The sequence below is a fragment of the Podarcis cretensis genome (genome assembly GCF_951804945.1).
Source record: "Podarcis cretensis genome assembly, chromosome: 3".
Classification (NCBI taxonomy): domain Eukaryota; kingdom Metazoa; phylum Chordata; class Lepidosauria; order Squamata; family Lacertidae; genus Podarcis; species Podarcis cretensis.
Window position 1 is genome coordinate 92,358,728 of NC_137172.1, and position 15,816 is coordinate 92,374,543.

A 15,816-nucleotide genomic window follows, 5' to 3' on the forward strand; every position below is an offset into this window, starting at 1 on the left:
AAACAGCTCTTATGTTGGAAACGTTTCCGCAAACGCCCACTGTCAGATTCTACCAGCGACTGAGGGAGCCATGCTCAAGGGCTCTTCTCAACGCAGGGTTTCACTACACAGAGTGAGCTCTGAGGGATCCAGCTTTAACGCACAAGCTGCTCATTATCCCACCACAATATGTGTTTTAATTACTTAAAGTAATATAATATTCTGCTCAACAGCGCAACAAAAATTTGATTCTGGGGTTTCTAAGTATTGCGCAAGTGTCATGTTTGTGGTGGACAAAGTTAGTGCTACTACAAGTGAATACAGAGTATGCAAAAGGTATAATGCAGTACAGTGGTACCTCTGGTTAAGTACTTAATTCATTCTGGAGGTCCATTCTTAACCTGAAACTGTTCTTAACCTGAAGCACCACTAGCTAATGGGGCCTCGTGATGCCGCCATGCTGCCGGAGCACGGTTTCTGTTCTCATCCTGAAACAAAGTTCTTAACCCGAGGTACTATTTCTGGGTAAGCGGAGTCTGTAACCTGAAGCGTATGTAACCTGAAGCGTATGTAACCCAAGTATCTGTTACACACTCTAGACCTTTAAAGTACATTCCCGCTCCCGCCCAAGAATTATGGGAACTGTAGTTTACCTCTCACATAGCTACAATTCCCAGCATCCTTAGCAAACTACGGTTTGCACTTTTAATGTGCTTTAAAGATCTGGTGTGTTTGCAGCCTTAAAGTACAATCATATGCCTGGTTACTTGGAAGTCCCATTGTGTTAAATGTGGCTTGCTCTCTAGGATATGTGTTTAGGATTGCAGCCTTTATGTATTTAATCAGGAAGGCAAAATATAGCATACTAAATTTATGAAAACTGAATTGCCTAAAGTGAAATTGCTTTTTATTTTAAAGTTGCTTAAAAAAAAACAAAACAAAAGCAAAAACCAATACTGTGGATTCATTTCAGCCCTGGCATTTGCGTGATTCCTTGCTCGGGCCAATTTTTATCTGCTGACCATCTGACCCCTGTTGTTAATTTTACTTAATTGCATCCTGTTTTAATGTTTTGCAATGAGGATGAAAGTTCTTAAAGCCTTATGGAGAGGATATGAAGGCTAATAATAGCGAATGTTGTAATAAAGCCCAGTCTCATGAGGTTATTTCTTTAGTCTGATGGGTAGCATAGTAGTTTCAAGATCTTAAAGTAAGGTGAAACTCTGAATCAAGTTCTTTTTGAAGAGGGAGATTGTCTTCATATTGTGAAAAAAGGCTTTCCTGTTTGCTTTTTTGGGAGTTGGAACGCTCTCCAAAAGCATTATTTGGGATGTAGCCCCTTTGAATAATCAGTAACAGCACTTGAGTGCAGATAGGGTTGATCTGAGACTTGTAGATGTCACAAGAAGCATCCATCTGGAACATAGCAAACTGTTTACATCGGGTCAAAGTATCTGATCACCTTGTCCAGTGTTGTCCACTTTGACTGGCAGCAGTTCTTTAGGGTTTCAGGCTGAGGTCTTTTCACATCATGTCAGATGGGTGGGGTACAAATAATAAAATTATTATTATTGTAGTTATTATGATGTGCTCTTTGATCCTTTTAAATTTTAAAATACAGTCGTACCTTCATTTTCAAACAGCTTATTTCTTGAATGTTTTGGCTCCCGAACGCCACAAACACAGAAGTGACTGTTCTGGTTCTGGGAAGCCAAATGTCCAACTGGGCTTCTGCAGCTTCTGATTGGCTGCAGGAGCTTCCTGCAGCCAATCAGAAGCCGCACTTTGGTTTCCAAATGTTTTGGAAGTTGAATGGACTTCCGGAACGGATTCAGCTTGACTTCCAAGGTACAACTGTAACTGGAGATGCCAGAATCCAGACCTGGGCTCCAGTACATGCAACATGTGTGTTCTGCCACAAAACAGTGGCACAACTCTCTGATTCTAAGTAAGTCCAGGATGTATTGTCTGACTGAAGATACGGACTTATGTGTGTGTCTTTGGCTTCAAGTCGTTTGTGCTTTGACCAAATGAATAAAAATGGTAATGTTGTGCACCTCTAAGACCTGGATGCTGGTAAATACGTTTACTTGAAAGCAAGCCCTGCTCATTTCAATAGAAATTATTTATATATATCCATTTCACATAGCTGAAACAATGTGCATTCTGCTCTAGGAAGATCTAAAAATGTCAGTCCCATGTGTTTTTGGTTTACAGTCTGTTTACATAATACGCGAGTGATGCTTCTCTCAAGGGGGCAAGTGTCCCTTACACGTTATATAAACACAGTGTAAAGTGAAACCACGTGGTGGAAATTTTCAAACCTTCTCAATGTAGCCGTAGTCATGGAAGCAGCAGCAAGCACATGGCTTCAGGTGCGAAAAAAAAGAGGAGTTTTAAGCATGTTCAAGATCAGTCCTAAAGATCTCCATGTCCTTATGTAAAACCAAAGCATCCAAAGCATTTTTAAAAAAGGGATTAGTATGTATGTTACTTTGTACTTGGTATGGGGTGAGGGGGAACGATTAAGAGTGATATGAAAGGGTGACACATTTCCATTCAAAATGTGTGCACATTCTTCACTTTTAAAAAACTGTTTTACATACAGGCAAGACTCCTAAGCAACATCACACAACTATAGTCATCTGAGGATTGGTGTTTACTAATTCAAATGTATGTGTTAATTAGCTATAGATTGCAAGAATGTGTAGGGGGGGAATTTCCCCTAAATCTAATGATCAAGGTACTATTTTCTGGATTGATCATCCCACCATTGTTACAAAACAATAAACAAACGACTGCTGCCATTCTTAAAATATGATGGCACTTCCTTTAGAACTGAAGTATTGTACAGAAAGGGGTGCCTACTTATTTGATACTTTATTGTCAGGGATGGGGCATCTGAGTCTGGAAATCCAATTCCCAGCAGCACCAGTCGACACAGCATATGGTTAGGGATAATGGGAGTTGTCAGGGCCGGACAACTTTAGACATCCAAAGCACTCCAGGCATCAGCTTCTGCAGAGGATTGAGGGGGCCTGACAGGACATTGTGACCCGCCCCCCTTAAAAATACATTGGGAGGGGGGCAAAACTGCACCAGTTCCTAGGAGTTGGCATCTATGCTAAGCACTTAAAAAGATTTTGGGACACACACACACACACACACACACACACACAAAATAATAAACCATAAAACAAAACTTTGTTTTTCAAAATGAAACAACATGTACAGTAAGTTAGAAAATAATGTTTATTTTTGTATATTTGTATAAATATTTATTTTTGTTCAGCTGCACCAAATGGCACATGGTAAATTTGGCACATAGCTGTCAACGTTTCCCATTTTTAAAGGGAAATTCCCTTATTCCGAATGGGATTCCTTGCAAGAAAAGGGAAAAGTTGACAGCTATGATCTGGCAGTGGAAAATTTTGGTGGTGCCCCCTTCCCTTGATACCCTAAGCATGTGCTTATTTTGCTTAATGGTTAATCAAGCCCTGGGTTTCCCATCTGTTTTATGCTGATCTTCTGAAGGAGGCAAAAGTCCTTGAGAACAAGAAGTGCTTCTTAAAATTAATGTAGAAGAGTTTGGATTTGATATCCCGCTTTATCACTACCCTAAGGAGTCTCAAAGCAGCTAACATTCTCCTTTCCCTTCCTCCCCCACAACAAACACTCTGTGAGGTGAGTGGGGCTGAGAGAATTCAAAGAAGTGTGACTAGCCCAAGGTCACCCAGCAGCTGCCTGTGGAGGAGCGGGGAACTGAACCCAGTTCACCAGATTACGAGACTACCACTCTTAACCACTACACCATGCTGGCTCTCTTTGTGTCCATCCTTGTTGGCCTTGGCTATTTTCTTCTTAACATGCCCTGACATATTCTATTAGCTTCAAAACCAGTGAACACTGGATCACTGGAGGGCGCCTGATACTGAGTCAGATCATTGGTTCAACCAGCATATTGTCTACACTTGACTAGCTGTGGCTCTCCAGAGTTTCAAAATTTCTCTTCCAGCCTTGCGCAGAACTCCCAGGGATTAAACCTGGGACCTTGCACCAGATGCTCAGCCACTGAGCTGTAGTCTTTTCACAAATGATCCACACAAATTTTCAAATTGACACATACCTGATTCAGAAATTGTGTGACTGTTTTTTCTAGATGAATGGAAGTCAAATGCTCTGGTGAGGTAGTGCATAAGTAAGAGCAGACCTTGGTTATGAAAAAATTCAAGGAAAATGAGTTATGAGTATTATTGGAATCAGTGCTTTGCAAAGAACCTGACACATTCAATAGCAGTGAAGATTTCTGAGCCTTCATTGTATCTGGGTGGGGGGTGTCAAGCAGATTTTTATTTTTTTGTGTATTTCACTAATCTCCAGGCTGATTTGAACTGACATGCTCACTTGTAGGTTTTTGAAAACTCTGCTATTAATGGGTCTTTCTTTTTTGCTACTGAACAAAAGTAAAGTCAAGTAGAAAACAGTAGACTGTAACCAAAGCAACATAACGTGAACTTGATTTTCCTCTTATTTTTCAACCTTAGCAGGCTGAATAATTTATTTGACTTATAGGCAATTATAGACTCACCTTACCCTTTTACTAATCAGGAACAGTATAGCAGAAGCTGGCTCCCTAACAGGACATGATTTAAATGTGGAAAATTTGACTTCCCAACTTGAAACAGGAGCTTAGTGTATTCTGATCCATACCTGAGTGATATTAATTTCTCTTAAGTTTTCCTTACTGAAAAGGTAGTGTTAGTGTCATTCTTTAGAGGGCTCTCTGTTTTGAGGGAGGGAAATTGGTATTACAGCCTGAGTGTACCATACTTTGTGTATTTATGACCTAGGGAACTAGTTTGTGGTCTAAAGGCTTTTATTTAATTAAATTTCAAATGTAAAATTGACTCAGATCCCACAGCAAATCAGGTCTAAGGACTGACAAGATCTGGCTGCAAGACTTTAGGTCTGAACAATCTAGAAGCTAATATTTTTAGATCTATTTAAATTTGTGAAGTAAGTGTTCTTGCAAAGTTGGCAAATGAGCTGAGCTGTCTTGGAAGTATGTTGCTAAGATCTGGCAAATCGGCACCTGAAAAGTTTATAATAATTGCCAGTGGTGTTTACTTTTTTATTATGGAGAAACAGAACAGTACAAAGCTAACATGACCCCTCAGATTTCAGCACAGGAACAAGTGGGATTAGTCTGAAAACTGGCTATCTTCTGAGAATTGAAGTTTTGACGGATCTGGGTTTTGGTGGCAGAGTGTGATCCAGAATTACACCCTCAAATGCATTCCTGCCCCAGAGCACAGCAATGCTTTGCGAAAGGCCCCCAATTTAAGATTAACATAAGGAAAGCTGAATTCTGCTGACTGGGAAGAATTATAAGAAGAAACTACACATGGTGTTAATGATGTGAGTAGCAATCAGGAAGGAAATGAGGTGCATCAGATGAAGATGATTGCCCTTGGAAGCACAGCACCCAGGGAAGCAAGGTTTAAGAACCTTCAGTGTGATTGCTAATCCTGTTACATGTAACAGGGTGAATCATTTTTACTTCCTGGTCTAGAGGATGCATACCCTCCAACATTTCTCTGATGAAAATAGGGATGTCCTGTTCCATAATAATAGTAATAATAATACCCCACCCATCTGTCTGGGTTGCCCCAGCCACTCTGGGCAGCTTCTAACATATATGAAAACATAATAAAACATTAAACATTTAAAAACTTCCCTTGGGTGTCTTCTAAAGATTGTATAATTACTTATCTCCTTGGCTTGGGGGGTTGTATAACTCCACACCCTCCAACATTCTCTGATGAAAATAGGGACTTCCTAAGGAAAAGCGGGACGTTCTGGGATCAGATCAGAAACTGGGATGGCTTCTGTAAATCCAGGACTGTCCCTGGAATATAGGGACACTTAGAGGGTCTGGAGGATGATGAGGGGGTGGGGAGGTTACTAAGACACATCCTTTTTTTGCAGATCACCATACAGTGGTACCTCGGGTTAAGTACTTAATTCGTTCCAGAGGTCCATACTTAACCTGAAACTGTTCTTATCCTGAAGCACCACTTTAGCTAATGGGGCCTCCTGCTGCTGCTGTGCCGCCAGAGCACGATTTCTGTTCTTATCCTGAAGCAAAGTTCTTAACCCGAGGTAATACTTCTGGGTTAGCGGAGTCTGTAACCTGAAGCGTATGTAACCCAAGGTACCACTGTACACAGGAACATATGCAGAGTGGGCAGGTGTTAGGGTAGTCCAGGATTATTCATCTAGGACGTCAAAAAAATCTTTGTGTCTGTATCATACAGAGCAAAGTAGTCATATGAAAATGAAACCAAAGCCAGCCACGGAAGTGATGGGGTCTGCTCTGTAAAATTTTATGAATGTGAAATATTCTGAAATAAAGCACACTACTGTATTGCTATGGATCAGCTACATTCTAGAACAGATGGACCCAGTGGATTCCTGAACTGCAACTCCTGCTGTTACTTATCTCTGGCCATAGTGGCTGGAGCTGATAGAAGTTGTAGGCCAACAACATCAGGAGGGCTCCATGCTGGGATTACTTGAGAGTTTTGTAGATTAGTACTCTAGGACAAAGATCCATCGACCACCAAGTGGTTTGCAAGAGTCTGTGGCATGTCTGTAAAAATGATAACGGCATTTAAGTGGTCCATGGGAAGAAATGTTTAGGAACCACTGACTAATGCTGTATAATTCTGCAATATGGATGCTTTTTGATCTTGAGACACATAACGTCTTAATATAGCAGCTAAATATATTAATTAGTCTACAAAGGAATGGACAGAGTTCAGCAGGCTCTAAGAAATATCTATAAATATCTAGCTTTGTAGTCTCTGTGTTACAGTACTAATATTTTCCTTGATTTCTGGTTTCCAGACATCTTATCAAGCCAATTCATTCATTCTTTTTAAATGTTCTGATGCAGGTAAGGATCAGACTAGCGTAAGGAAAGACGAGGTGTCATTTCCCCCACTTAAAATCAACAACTGTAATGCCTTCCAGAATTTAATAATTAGGGAGGCAGCTGCAACGTCGCGCTTGTTTTGACTTGCAAAACATCTACATATGACTTGGAAAGTAAAAGGAAATTATAAATGGAATGAATAACACATGTTTACAAATTAACTTTTCATCGAAACATTGCTTTATGGGGTGATATGGTTTCCTTGATTGAAATACGTTGTTGTTTTCACATGGGTGATTTTAAATGGGGGCTTTAAAAATTGCGAAAAGTAAAAGAAAGACACCGAGAACACTCTTAAATAAAGGCAAGTTTAGGGTTAGAGGGTTTACAGAAGTACAGGCCTAAATCATATGTCCAAAATTAGGGCTCTCTGCATTTGACAGCCCCCCAAGTTATTAGTATACAGTGGTACCTCGGGTTAAGAACTTAATTCGTTCTGGAGGTCCGTACTTAACCTGAAACTGTTCTTAACCTGAAGCACCACTTTAGCTAATGGGGCCTCCCGCTGCTGCCGCGCGATTTCCGTTCTCATCCTGAAGCAAAGTTCTTAACCCGAGGTACTATTTCTGGGTTAGTAACCTGAAGTGTCCGTAACCTGAAGTGTCTGTAACCCGAGGTACCACTGTACATTGCTCATTGAGAGGATACCTTTGGGTACAATGATTTACCATGGTTGAATTCTAGTATTTTAGTTTGTTGCACTGTTTCCACTCTTCATTTCTCCTATTCCCTGATTAAAGTCGCTGGAGGCTGCTCCATTAGGATGGGGTTGCCAGCTCAGTGCCTGCAAAGGCCTTGGTTGAAACCCCAGAACAGGGATGCCAGATTCTGAGCTTTCTTTCTTTTTTAGTATGTCTCTTGCCCTTCTAGAAAGAAAATTATGAAGCATAATGCACAGGTACCCTTCTAAGCAATTTCTGTTAAATGAGCCAGCCTGGCTGCTCCTGCCTTTCAGTGTTTTTAGCCAATGAGTGAAATCAGAGCTGTGATTGATAAGTGTGTTGTTTGGACACCGGGCAATAGGAATCCCTTGGATTTATAATTGTGTAAGTGGAGTAATTTCACTGGAGCCTGTGGCATCAGGGACCCCAGACTTCAAGCTTTCATTTAAAAAGAAAAAAAAGACCCTAGTTCTTCTGGAAAGAAAGTTAGGAAACATAATGTTCAGGCAACCTTCTAAGCTTGGGGGCAGCAAACCCAACACAAGCAGAGGGATGAGTATAATGTTTTTTCTGGCTCTGCAGCACAGAACCCTTGATGGAGATGGAAAGAAGATCCATCCTCTTCTGGATTCATCTACTTACAGCTCCAGTTGGCTATGATGCTGATTCCTCCACTCATTTCTGGAGGGAAGGATTTGTCTGAGCAGTTGTCATGGGACAAATATGGAGAGGAGATGATGGATGGGTGCCACCTCTTTGGGTTTAGGGAGGATGTCAGGGTGTGGGAAGTGTTGAGGCCATTCCACCTCCCCTCCTTTGGCTGCCCATGGCAGGGCTTTATGAAAAGTGGAGAGCTAAAGATGTCCTGTAAATGTTTGCCTTCTCTTTGCTTTGCTGCCCACTGGCCTCATGGAAGAAGAAGCAGGTAGCGGCTCTCGGCATGGGGGAGTTTCAGGGGGAAGTGTGCGCGTTTGTGTAACAGTGGAGGAAGAAGTGCAGGATCCACCCATTTCCTGCTCTATTTGCTTTGCTGCCTGTCAGCCACATGGAACAGTGGGTAGGCAGCTACTCTTTTAAAGAAGTGTATGTATGTTAGGGTGGGAACTAAAATTGCGATAGTCATCTGTTGCTCATTTTGCTACCTGCCAGTCATGTGACATGCAGCTGCTTGAAAGTGTGTATGTAGGAACAAATGTTGTAGTGCTTGTTTGCTGTTATGGAACAGATAATTATGGTTTCTAGTTAGGGATCCAATAGGGTTTTTTTGTTTTATTTTTGTTTTGCTGCTTTTCCCAAGAAGACCCACAGTTTATTGCTGAAGCGGAACAAATGTCAATCCACAGACAACCCAAATGATGTTTGTTCCAGTTCAGCAGTGAACCACAGGTTTTACCAGGCAACCCACCCCCACCCCAATCTTGTACCCCTGGCTAGAAATCACAGGACAAATGGGCCATCAGTTGACTATGAGGGCGAGTGGAAAATATGGTAACTTTCCTGTTCCTGTTGCATGCTGTACAGCTGGGATGATTCCAGAACTGTTCAATGCAGTGGCAGGGAACTCAATGTAAAGGCATCATAATCACCATCACATTTCCCCTGACTGTTCCCTGTTTTGTTTTGTGGGGGGAGCCCAGTGCTGAGGAACCTCCTTTTTCTGAAGTTGTTGTTTTGTGGGGAGCAAGCCCGGCACCATCATCATTATCACCTTTCCCCAAATTGTTCCCAGGTTGTTTGAAGAATGAGGAGCACAGTGCAAAGGCAGAAACATTATTATCATTTTCTCATACACACCTAATTTTGATATAGCCACATTTATTTGGGTCAGTGTTTCACAAACTGAGGTCTCCCGTTGTTTTTGGACTACAATTCCCATCATCTCTGACCACTGGTCCTGCTAGCTAGGGATGATGGGAGTTGTAGTCCCAAAACAGCTAGAGACTCAAGTTTTGGAAACACTGATTTTGGTCAATCAATAGGACCCCTCGAAAAAGTTGTACACAAGGCCCATAGACCATAAATACATCACCATGTCTGCAGATGAGTCTCTGCCAAGGACCAAATTGTTAGGTCTATTTCTTTTCAGGGCAGGGAGGAGTGTGGGGTTCACAGTGCTTGCAATAGGAGCACCTAGTGCTTTGACCTTGGTTTTAGTAGCTAAGGAAACCTGCACAGAAGTAGCAGAGATTGAGAGTTCTAGGGGTCATTTTGTTTAGTTGCTCCTTATCTATAATGTGTCTGAATATTTTAAAACTCTATGAACCAATTTAGCCTTAGGCTCTAAAAGAAATCGAAAATATAATGTAATCTTAAAGATAATAAAATACACTTTTCCAGATAGATGAGTGTGCAAGAAAATTCATTTCTCCCTAGCTCTAGTAATTTTGGAAACTGAGCAGTTAAAGCTTTTGATACCCCTTTCAAAAGATTAGGTAAGATTAGCCCTGCAAAAGAAGATAATAGCATAAATATAGATTTTGCAACACTGAATATATATATATTAGACATTTATATTTTAAAAAGCCCAATGAAAGATTAACATCTAATTTTAAGGAAAAGAGTAAGGGGGGAAATAGGCAAACAAGGAAAGTAATAGGTGTGCAAAACTAGGGGAAAATACTACTAAAAGCTACTTCCAGATGAATCCACACTTTGTGGGCAGTATATTGAGAGAGGGTGATTATTAAGATACGTTATGAAGGTCCATCCAATACCCACATAGTCCTCAGGATCTGCAGTTCCCCATAGCACACACACATAAATTGTGCAACATGTAAAGTCTTTTTGAGCCAGTTATCAACTGTGATGTTTGTTTCTAATTTCTGTTCGGAGCAAAGGGATGCGAACAAAAACAGACACTGATTCCTACATACGTGCATTTTAGAAGTTGTGGTCCGACCAGAATGAGATGGAGATCATGTTTTTACCATTTGTCCTAGCTCTGACAATTTGGTATGATTCGTTCAGCATTGACTTGCTCTTGGCGCTGCATTTCTGGAACTAGTGTGACTTTCCTTTCAGAGTAATCCACGTTCAACTGATCCAGGTTGCAGCCAAATTGTCTTGCTGGCAGGCGGAGGGGCATGTAAACAGAACCTCTCTTGTGGCAGATCAGGAAACTGACCCCTATGGACTCTGGCTGACCCACACTAGAACCACCTGCAGCTGGAGGCAACACTGTTATGGGACTGTGGCACACACACACAGCCCCAAGTTTATGGCTTGGATTATGTGGGTTATTCCTAGGGGGCTAATATGTGAATACTTCCACCTTGGACAAGGGATTAGATTTGGTGGCCTCTTGCTCCTTTCATAGCTTTGTAATTCAATGAGTTCAAATATTGGCAGCATGGTGCATAATATATTCAAGCAATCACAGCTCATATATTTTTGATTTAAAGTGCCTGAAGAAAATAATAATACATGTAGTCCTTCATTACGATCTAATTCCCTTTTCTACTTTGTGGAAGTTCTTTCTTTCTCATGCATCACTTAGGATTCCTGAAGAAGAATCAAAGACGTGTGGGTGAGAGCAGGTTGAAGGTGGGAGATAGAGAAAGGGACAGAGAGCTGTTTGATGTTTCTGTCTGTTCCCAGTAACACAATAACTAATTCCTGGGGCCTCTGCCCTTTGAGTGTGTAGGAACCAGAGTCCTTGCATTTATCTGAGACTTATCTGTCACCTACCACATTTGATATCTCCAGCCTCTGCTTTTAATTATCATTCATCAGAAAGAGCACTCAGTAATTTCAAGAGGAAACTCTTGAGACCTTTGACCTGAGCTTGTCAGATAACCCAAAGTATTCACTGAAGATAAACTATCATTTCATTGGGTTCAAGATGTAAACATGTGCACTTTGTTCTGTGTCAGCTTACAGTAACCTCCGTCACCCAGAGGTGGTTGGTACAGACTGGTTTACTTTTCTGCTTCTGCAGAGAATATAGTGAGTCAGGTTCGGCCATCCCCTATCACACAATATTTAATAGATTTAAGAGTCATATAAAGCTGTCCTAACAGAAAGCAGGAGACATTTGTAAAGTGTTAGAGCTATTATGCATGTGAATTAATTTCAGGTTTTGCTCACGATTGCATTTTCAGATTTTTAAAAAAACATATATAACAACATAATAATACCTGACACATTAAAAGCTTCCTTATACAAGGCTGCCTTCAGGTGTCTTCTAAAGCTTATACTGTCAGTGTTTTAAAATTCCTGGTTTTATTTCCTACTTTAATTTTCCCCAGTAACTTGTTTTTTCATGTTTGTTTGTTTTATGGCATTTTAAATGAATATTTGAGACTCTGGTAAACCTGCTTAGAGGCCTTTTGTTCTAGTAAGTGACATTTGAATTTTGTTGACTGAAATAAATAATAAAAAATAAATAGGCAGCAGCCTATTCTCATCTGCCTCCTTCCTCATTCTGTCCTCACAAGGCATCATTTGAACAGGAAATATTGATATGAGTTGGAGGCAGGTAGCTCTGCACGCTGCTCCCAACACCCACATCCCCTGCCTGGTCAGTCCCACACATTCTTGTGTTGAACAGGGAAGATCTGAAGGGGGCTTCTACCAACTTTCAGTTGAATGCAAGTAGAAAATCTGTGTGATTGGGAAACGGGCTTTCTCAGATTTCCTGATTATGCATGGTTGTGTTCAAGCAAATGCATGCAAGGAGTCCTCTTCAGCCCGACCCAGCTCAAGATATAGGAAGGTTGGAAACATAGGGCAGGACTCAAATACAAAAGCTTTGCAGGTGAGGCTGGTGCACAAAGCTCTGTGCTTCCTACTCATGTTAATAGTTCCTGTTCAGCTCTAATACCCGAACAGGGTTAAAGAGAAGGCTCTGCTGCAGTTGTCTGAACACGGTTATCTCTCCCTGATGTCCCCTGAAAACTTGAAAAGAATCAAGGATTGATTGCCACACCAGGAGGCTTCCCTTTGAACAGCACATAGCCCCCAAAATATTGAGAATTCTGCTGTATTTGTTGTTGGAACCATTAGATATATGCAATACTGAAAGACCAACGAAAGGACTTGGCACCAGTTTTACTCATAAAACATGATGTGCTCCGTTTCCTTGAACACATTGAAAAGCATTTCAGTGCTAATGTAACAACGTTTTAATTTCACTAAGACAGTTCTGCAGCTTCTTAAGAGGCATTTAAGTGTGGTTGCGTCTTTGTAAAGAGGGCAAGTTTATCTCGGTACATTTTTCCCCTTTCAGTTTCGCAGCCTGAAATAGAGTTCCCAAATCAGGTGTTTCCTGCTTCTTTTCTCTCACATTCCCTATCTTATGACAGCAGGATGACCTATTTATACGTGTCTGTTGAAGTTTCTTGTTAGCAATAAAACCAAACCCTTTTAAAAATATTTCAACCCAAGTGCCCTATTACGGGTCCTAGTATAGGTTATTTAGCCCAGAAGCTTAGGATTCCTTGTCATGTTGAAAAAAAGTTAACATCCTTAATGGATGGCCGAATTTATTTATGGCTTAGCTATTCTGAACAGCATAAAGCCAAAATTATTGCCTGACTTGCATAGTAATGGCAAAATAAACTAAAACATCAAGGAATGGTTTTTAAAATTATTATTAAAGAGTATTAGGAAGATATTTGGAGGTGTTTATGCTTAATGGGGTGTGTGTGTGATTTTACTGCTAAACATAGTGTTGTGTGCATTAGTTTCTTTTGACTTCCAAGTGTATCTTTAATGAAACCTAACACCCCAGCCCAAATCCAAGATCCACCAGGGTGAGCAAGTTTGGAATAGGCAGAACTTTGGCTTTCCCAGCTGAGCCTGGGATCAGCTGGGCTATGCCAATGTAAGTCACTCAACCTGCTTTAGCAGAAGCTATGCTGGCTCAGCTGGCAGAACCTACTCTGGTGTAAGTTCCCCCAAAGGCGTTCCAGGGACATGGCAGGGATGGGATGGAACAAGAAGAGTCTTATATCTATTCCAAACCTCTTTCATCTCATTCACATGACCTGGGAACCTGATGGAATATATGTTGGTAAAAAGAGGGTACAATAAAACTCTGTTTTAAAGGTTTGTTTCCCTTTTACCAAGCTTGGATTAGCTCAGGTGGCAGTAGTCACACTTCTGAATGGTGTCTGGAATAGGGGGAACTTACACCAACTTAACTTAAAACCAGCATTAAGTTCCACTGGCTTCATATCCTTTGGATTGCTCTGCTAATCTGGAGTCAGGCATTCTGGTCCAGCCAAGCAAATCCCCATGAGAACAGACTTCTCCTACGCACTCAGTCAATGCAAATGCACATCTGGGTGTAAATTAGTCTTTTGCCCTGTTATGGAATTATGCCTTAGCTGGCTTCTTCTTTTCTTCATTCTCAGATGCTGCCTTCAGTAATACACACCAAGATAATCAGAAAATAATTCCTACATGTATACAGAGCAAAACCAAACTCAATGCCTTAGTTCTTCGGTAACTTTTTATTTGCCTCACATTTTTAGGCCATATATTTTTGTCATATTTCTTGATCTCCCTTCAGCTTTCTGCCTGCTGAAATGTTGAGTGCAATCACCATGGGCTTTCCTCTTTGACCTAATGACACTTCACTTGTATAATTCAGGAGTTGAGGTTTGGCTGTTAGTATAATTTCCCGTTGCCCTCTTTGTTTGTTTTAAAGAATGTACAATGAATCCTGAATTAACTATGGGGTATGCATTTTTTTTTTACCCTTTCATTGTTTTATTTTCACAGTTGAAAGGGACAAGGACTTTTCCCACCAACGAAGGCATTACAAAGAATTTCGATTTGACTTGACTCAGATCCCTCACGGAGAGGCAGTGACGGCGGCTGAATTCCGGATTTACAAGGATCGAAGTTACAGTCGATTTGAAAATGAAACCATTAAGATTAGCATTTATCAGATAATCAAGGAGTATCCAAACAGGTGCCTTCTTTTTCAAATTATTTTTCCATTTGCAGCAACAAGAGTTGAATCTCTTCTTTATGCGCCTGGGATGTATGCAAGTGCAGCAGTGACCTGCTTCAGTTGACATGGAAAGCCAAACTATGGCTTATGAGGACCTCATGAATGTGTGAGCTCCTGAAAAGGAGTGTGACTCCACCCCCTTCAATCTCAAACCTTTATTGGCGTATTGATAATGTGATAAGCAGTACAGGGAGTCCAGTGCCTATTTTTGCTCCTGCGCTGCACTGATCCAGGCCAAGGTTTGACTTAGCATACCATCTAAATTCTAAACCCTGCCTCATGGTGAACCTCTTCCCTCATTTTATATGTAATTTTGCCTAATGTAATATACACATTTTTATCATTTTCTCTAACATAATGCTGTTTTGACCACCATATGCATTTTTATTTAACACACATTATTCAGCTGGAGAACTGCATTGCAAAATTCTGCAAAGTGTGAATTTAGAGCAGTAGCTATATTTCAGTTTCTGTATTGTTTCAGAAAGTGAGAATTGGTTAGGTCTGCCTTTCAATGTGAACTGAATCAAATTCATTCCCTATCCCTACTATTTGTTTACTCCTGAGCAAGTTCTTCTATGCTTAGTGGTGCTTACTCACAGGTAAGTGTGGATGGAATTGCAGCCTAAGTGTCAGAATTTCGGTTGCGTTTATTTATCTGCACACATTCCAGCAGACGAATACTTCCATTCCTTAAATCCTAAGCACACAAACTAGGGATTACATTCCCCTGAACGCAGTGGGACTTAATTCTAACTAAACATACATAGGATTGTGCTGCATGAGGCAAGTAAACCAGGGTGGAAATGAAGGGTTGCCCTTTCCTCCTGAATAATGTTTTGCTTTAGAATTTCATAGTGGTATGTGGCTGACCTCTGTAAGACATCAGAACCCTAGATCATGACCTGGTATCATTTCAACAAAACCACTGACAAGGCTTGTTTCATGGCTAGGAGATAGCTGCTGGCAATTTGACTCAAAGGCAAATCAGATAACACATTTGTCACATTTTGATCCTGCACCTGCTGGTGCAGACTATCTCAGGAAACGTCTGCTTACAGAATCCTGCTTATGGGTACAGTGGCTGTGCAACCTATTCACAATATATCTGAGCATTACTTATCATACTAACTGGAACTGTCAACATCAGCGACTCAACATAAATATTCAGTTCTGCTCTGTAAGTCACACTCTGTCAAGGGGCCATGCCATTCTTC

At 40.9% G+C, this 15,816-nt stretch overlaps 1 protein-coding gene across 2 annotated transcripts in view; it reads left to right on the forward strand.

Moving 5' to 3' along the window:
- Nucleotides 1–15,816, forward strand: part of BMP5 (bone morphogenetic protein 5) — a 59,087-nt gene that overhangs the window by 16,655 nt on the left and 26,616 nt on the right. For both annotated transcript variants that reach the window (XM_079970524.1, XM_079970523.1), the window contains one exon: nt 14,365–14,557. In XM_079970524.1, coding sequence (XP_079826650.1) covers nt 14,365–14,557 — 193 coding nt within the window. The remainder of the gene's footprint in view (nt 1–14,364; nt 14,558–15,816) is intronic.